A 6,036-nucleotide genomic window follows, 5' to 3' on the forward strand; every position below is an offset into this window, starting at 1 on the left:
GATACACAAGCCGGTGGGTGTACACGTACTCCACACACACACTGTACCTGCTGCAGCCGTGACAGTGCCCCGAGTGTCAGAAACAGCAGCCAGTCAAGAGCCAGGCAAAAGCGAGGGCGACGGCGAGTATCTCCCAGATACACACACAGAGCCCGTCCCGGGAAGGGAGCTCTGCAAAACGGAATTTGCAAAATGTCACGTATGACGTTCGTTGGCAACTAAGAAGGAAATTTACCACTAAATGATGCCCAGGAAAGGGGCGGGGAGGGGGGCATACCCAACCTCAGTGCTCGATGATGTGTAAAACGGAAGGCAGACAAGTTACGGCAAATTATGACAAAGTTTTCCAAATGCAAATGGCAAAAAATCCACCAAAAAGGTCTCCAAAGAGGGCACCAAAGAGGCCCCCAAAGAGGCCCCCAAAGAGCCCCCCAAAGACCTCCAGAGAGAAAGAGAAAGAGTGGTGGGTGTTTTTAGGGCTAATTCTGCTTTGAAAACTTTAATTTTGTTGTTCTCGCGATATCTTTGTTCTCCCCGGAAAACATGGTCTCTGCGCCTCAGTCGAGTGGACTCCAGCCGAACGAGTACGGTCTGTTGGCCACCATTGGCGGCATCATGGCATAGCCGGACCAGCCCCCGGCATCGTTCGCATTGGTCATGTATCCGTAGCTGTAATGTCCGTCCATGGCTGATTGGAGTTGCAGCAGCTGCTGTAGCTGTTGCTGGTACTCCTGCTGTTGCTGTGGCATCCCCTGTTGCTGCTGTTGCTGCTGTTGCTGCTGCTGCTGTTTCTGTTGTTGCTGCTGTTGCTGTGGCATCCCGTATCCCCTCTTGCTGCCCCTCGTTATGTTGGGGGCACTCGAAGTTGGTGGTGGACACTGAGGTGGATACTCGCTGAGTGGGGAGTGGGGAGCGCGGTTCCGCGGCGGCTGCGACTGTAGTCTGGTGCGTGTTTTGGGTCCGCACGATTGTGGATGCCGCGGGGCCATGTTCGGGTACCCCGATCCAGTCTCATGTTGCTGCCGCTGTTGCTGCCGCTGCTGCTGCTGCTGGACTGGTTTGTGCATCATCGGCCAGCGCTGCTGGGCGGCACCGACGGGCGCCTGCATGGGTACACCGTCCACCAGAACCGGATAAACACTGCCACCAAAGACGAGGCCGTTGCCATATATTAGCATCCCGTCGGGCGGTATTTGGGGGATTTTCTGCTCCCGCTGTTCCCGCTGCCCCCGCTGCTCCCGCTGCTGCTGGCTGCCCGCCGACTTCTGTGACCTGGACATGATTACTGTTCACCTGATGACGCTACTCAATTTCGATGTTCGAAACAAATACTATATACTGAGAAGCAAAAGGCAAGGCCTCCTACGTTGCCCCACTCCAGGCGTGCTCATTAATATTTGCCACATGCCAGAGAGGGCGACGGCGACGTTTTGAAGAGCAGACAGCAGGCTTTTGTTTATGGCTCTGGCAGTCAAAGGATCTCACGCCTTATCAGCACGTACTCCCCTTGAAGATGCTGCATGCTGCCTGCTGGTGGCATTTTTAATTAAAGCAAGTGAAGGACTTGAAGTGCGCTGCCTAGACGATGCCAGGAGATCCTTTGTTCTGAGGATTTCCCAAGCTAATCGTGATAAAAGTCGGCACAACAGTTTCTTGGCTACAATTTATCGCCCAAGTAATCTTTATGCAGAAAAAATACTTAAATCAGGGAATTAGAGTGTTCCGAGTAGAACCCCTTCGATTAGCAGGCCTTTCTGGGGGGCCCTTAGCCTCAGTTCTCTACGTCTTGCCTCCAGAGGGAAGCTACCCACATCGATGGATGGCTTTTGGATATCTCTCGGATATTTGGGTACAGAAAAAACCCCCATTTCCCCATAGAGAAAGCCCAAAACTCGCATTAGAAACCTTTTGAATATGTGAAAACTGCCTCCATCGACATTTCCTTCACCCGAAAAGTGGGGGGCTTTGAGTGTACCGAGATTTCAGTGTCGCTCTCCCACAGATACCCCAACATTCAGAGCATTTTGAAATTCCAGCAGCACAAAATTCAATTCGGCTAGCAATAAAAAACCCCACACGGAGACGAAAAACCCCAGAGCGTTCCCCCCAAAAAACAGGCAGGAAAATGGTCAACATGTCTGACATCGACTACGAGCCCTTCAATCCGTTCAACGTGGGGCCGCCCAACAGCGGCAAGCGGATGGAGTTCAAGATCCCCACCGCCGTCACGTATCCGCCGCCGGTGTTTGCCGTCGTGCCGCAGGACAGGCAGGGCTACATCAGGCGGTCCGTGTCGCAGGACTCGCAGCTGGCGGCCAGCTCCCATCTGAAGATTGGGCCGTCCAGAATCGGGGAGGTGAGCGTTTCGAGGGCCATCAAGGAGGAGATGGCGGCGGCCAAGCGGCAGGCGGCCTCCCTGGACGAGGAGGAGCGCATCGATGCGGGCGGCATCTCGAAGATGAAGCTGGCCTCCTCCAGGTCGGGGATCGACTCCAAGTCGAAGGTGTCCGTCAAGACGCTGATGCCGGTGCGGACGAGGCGGCAGGTGGCCCCCGGCGACGACCAGGCCAAGAACCGTTCGATATCTGGCTCCAGTGTTAGCAAAAACGGGAGCAGGGTGTCCTGGGGTCGGGAGACCAAGTCCCGCTCGAGTTCCCCCTCCAAGCGGAGCAGCATCGGCGCCAAGCGGAGCAGCACTCGTTCCCAGTCGAGCACCGCTTCGTCGAAGGCCTCGCTGGCCAGATCGTCCAGCAAACTCAAGCCGAGGTCGAGCACAGCCTCGACCGTGACACTGACGGGCAAGGTGTCCAAGCAGCGCTCAAGGACGGACTCTGTCAAGCCCTCAAGCTCGAAGATGAGGTCCAAGGAGGAGTCCAGGGTCTCGCTGAAGTCAAGGACTAGCAAACGGCCCTCAGATACTGTATCTGTGCGCTCTCGCACGTCCAAGACTGGGCATAAGACCACCGAGACGGCCTCCCAGCGCTACATCAAGGCCAAGGCCACCTCCGAGACCTTGTCCCAGCATTCGGTGCAGTCCAAGACCAAAGAGGCCTCTCGCTCGGCCTCCAAGTCGAAGACCCACCCATCGAAGGTCTCGCTGAAGACCAAAGTCAAGGCTGCCGCCCCCAAAATGAGGTCGGCCAAGGCCCTGGCCGAGGACACGTCTTTGGTGAGTCGAGCCGCGGCGATCACCGAGCGCCTCAAGGCGGGCAATGAGGACAACTTCCGGCGCTACAGCTCGGTGATCCACAACCACTCGATGAGGGTGCCCGAGAAGCAGTTCCGCGAGGACCGCATGTCCTTCTGGTTCCAGGACGCAGTGCTGTCCTAGGCAATGGCCTGGCCCACGCCCCGCCCCGCCCCTCGCCATGGGGAAACCTCCGCAACATTCCGCAATAGTTTACGATTTATTTAAGCGAATCGAATCAATATAAATAAATATATACAAATTAGCCGTAAAAAGGTGGGCAATGGTTTATCTAACGGGGTTTTGACCTGGCCCAAAGCATAACCTGATTTGCGGTTCAGACTCCTTTTTTTTTTTTTTTTTTTTTGAGGGGCATTCAGCGCTAAAAATGTGCGGTTTTGAATGCTCTGGGCCATAAAAAATGCTTTAAAAAAATATAAAAAATAAATGTGCTTAATTTAAAAAAAAAAAAAATATTTGTGACTGTAAAACGAAGTTGGCTTAAACATTGATTCAGGCGAAAGCGAGTTAAAATATGCAAAAAGATTATAAATGGTTTAAAAAAAAAGTTTTATGGCTGTGTTTTAATTACAATTATTATTTGGAGTAAATTTTATAAATATAATAATTAAGTATTAATTACAAAAAATGACAAATACATTTAGCGAAAAGAGTTTTCTACGCTTGAGGGCGAAAAAATAATTAAAAAATCTCCAAAATGACATTTAAATTATGAAATATTTAATTAAAATACGTAAGGGACAACCGTGTACGGTTTAGCCGACTCTTTTTGGTGGATTCTTGTTGTATTTATTGCCGGGGCAGCCTGCTAATTGCAGCAGCAAAAAACGTCGGTTAGTTGCTGGCCTAATCAGCGTCAACATTTGGCCAAGAGCAAAATTGCACGGCGGCCGGTACTTGGGCTGTAACAATTATAACAAATGCTTGTGGCTTTCATTTAATTGCATGTCAATTTGTAAGCCTCTCGGCCTCTCGCGGTAAGTAGGCCACAATAAATGAGGAGTCGAGAGTCGGCGGCATATTTATATGGAAATGCGGGGATTTTTATGCGAGCACTTCCCTACAATGAGGGAAACAACTGCAATAATGGCCCAGAAATAACAACTTTGCTAAAGTGCAAAAATCCAGCCACCGCCCAAAAGGGCTCCGAAATGAAACAAAACATTCAGAGAGGGAGAGAAAAATATATTTAATACGAAAAGTTTTGCAATAACGGAAATGAAATGGAAATGGACGCCCGCCAATAGACATAAATGTGACTCTGTGTGTGTGTGTGTGTGTGTGTGTGTGAGTGGGTCACTGCAGGATACAAATAGGACACGGCAACAGGAGCAGGCCGTGTAAAACAAAAGAACCATCGCATACAATGCAAAAAAACAGAGAGAGATCTCAAAAGTAAAACCAACAAACAATATCCGCAAAAAGCAATTGCACAAAGGCACCATCCAGTCCATAAAATATTAAAAACTATACAAATACTAGACACAAGGTGGCGGAGATACTTGCATTTACCTGGGCCTTTCGAAGGGGCCTGAAAGCCGAGCAATTAGTTGGGCGGAAGGACTCTCTTCTGGGAGGAAGGACTCTATAATTGATGGAGAAACTCTGCAGAGTTTGTTTTCCAACCATAAAACAAAGAGGATCCCACTTGGGATCCCCCTTTCAATATTTACTGACTATATTTTTGGAACATCGCTAATTTCGTACAAGTTTGATTGGTCTTAGAGCCGACTGTAGTAGTGGAACTTCTCTTCCATTTTGGTCATATCGCGCTTCACTCTCTCCCACAGTCCCAGCTTCGGCGCCTCGGTGGCAGCCACAACATTGGCCTCGGTCCCGCTTTCCTTCTTGTTGGTTGTCGAGGGCTCGTCCACCAGGCTGGCATCGAGGATCAGGAAGTTCTCCTCAGTCGAAGAATACATCCATTGATTGTCTGATTTTGTTGTCTTCTCTGCAGCTGGCTCGAAGTTTCCCGCGTAAACGAAGAACAAGAACAACACGATCAGAATTATGAGGCCGAAAATAAACTTCTTCGCTTTGAGGTTCTTGAAGGATACGATCTTGTGGATCTTGATTTTTAGTGATTCGAGCATTTTCGGTTTTTATTTGTTGACTCGATTTGTTTTTTGGGACAACAAAAGTTACGAGTATATCAGTAAAAGCTTGGAATGCTTTGTTTTTTTAGAACTTAGGTTCCTTTTTGGGGCTCCTTTCTGTTTAAAACTCTCCTCTTTTCGACTATATTGTATAAATAACACCTCATTGATGTACCTTTCTAAGGTACACACCTTGCAAACCACTTTAAGCCCTTGAGATGTGGCCTGGAGAGCGAGACAAGGAAATGGCCCTACCTGCTGGATTCTGTCCAACAAGGTGCTTCTTTTAGAAGGCTATCCTGGCGCCTATTTGCAGAACTAGACCTAATCGAACTTCAATATAATCAGGCTGTTCCAAAACAAAATGTTATGCAGGATTTCTGAAGCCGATTGGTGCATCCGTAACTGTGAAATAGCCAAGGACCTCAGGGTCCCCCCTCATGTCATAAACGATACCAGTTACCAGATAGAAAGTTACGCAATCCCCCAGATGTTCTGTCCAGTACCATTCCCTCAGACCTGCCCCACAGGAAGACATAATTTTCACCCTCTAAGCCGTCCCCATTTTGATGTCTACCTTGATGGCCCACATTTCCTTTTGCAAAATCTATGTAACTGAATATTTTCATTGACTGTTGCACAACATAATTGCAAAATAATGCAACAATAAACAGCATTGCTGGGAGCCCTGTTGGTGCTTTTCAAGTATCTGGTATCACTGCAGATACATCT

General features: G+C 49.3%; 2 protein-coding genes across 2 annotated transcripts; one reads left to right on the forward strand and one right to left on the reverse strand.

Annotated features, from left to right (window-relative positions):
• Positions 1 to 468: 468 nt before the first annotated feature.
• LOC6902861 (putative uncharacterized protein DDB_G0294196) lies at positions 469 to 1,369 on the reverse strand. The gene has a single exon (XM_002132561.3). It carries the CDS (start codon positions 1,278 to 1,280, stop codon positions 558 to 560), a length of 723 nt encoding a protein of 240 aa, XP_002132597.2. The 5' UTR covers positions 1,281 to 1,369; the 3' UTR covers positions 469 to 557.
• Positions 1,370 to 1,955: 586 nt separating this feature from the next.
• Positions 1,956 to 3,462, forward strand: LOC4817244 (platelet binding protein GspB). Its single transcript, XM_001356468.4, has one exon. It carries the CDS (start codon positions 2,126 to 2,128, stop codon positions 3,329 to 3,331), a length of 1,206 nt encoding a protein of 401 aa, XP_001356504.4. The 5' UTR covers positions 1,956 to 2,125; the 3' UTR covers positions 3,332 to 3,462.
• Positions 3,463 to 6,036: the final 2,574 nt, after the last annotated feature.

This window comes from Drosophila pseudoobscura, chromosome 4 (assembly GCF_009870125.1).
Source record: "Drosophila pseudoobscura strain MV-25-SWS-2005 chromosome 4, UCI_Dpse_MV25, whole genome shotgun sequence".
NCBI classification, from domain to species: Eukaryota; Metazoa; Arthropoda; class Insecta; order Diptera; family Drosophilidae; genus Drosophila; species Drosophila pseudoobscura.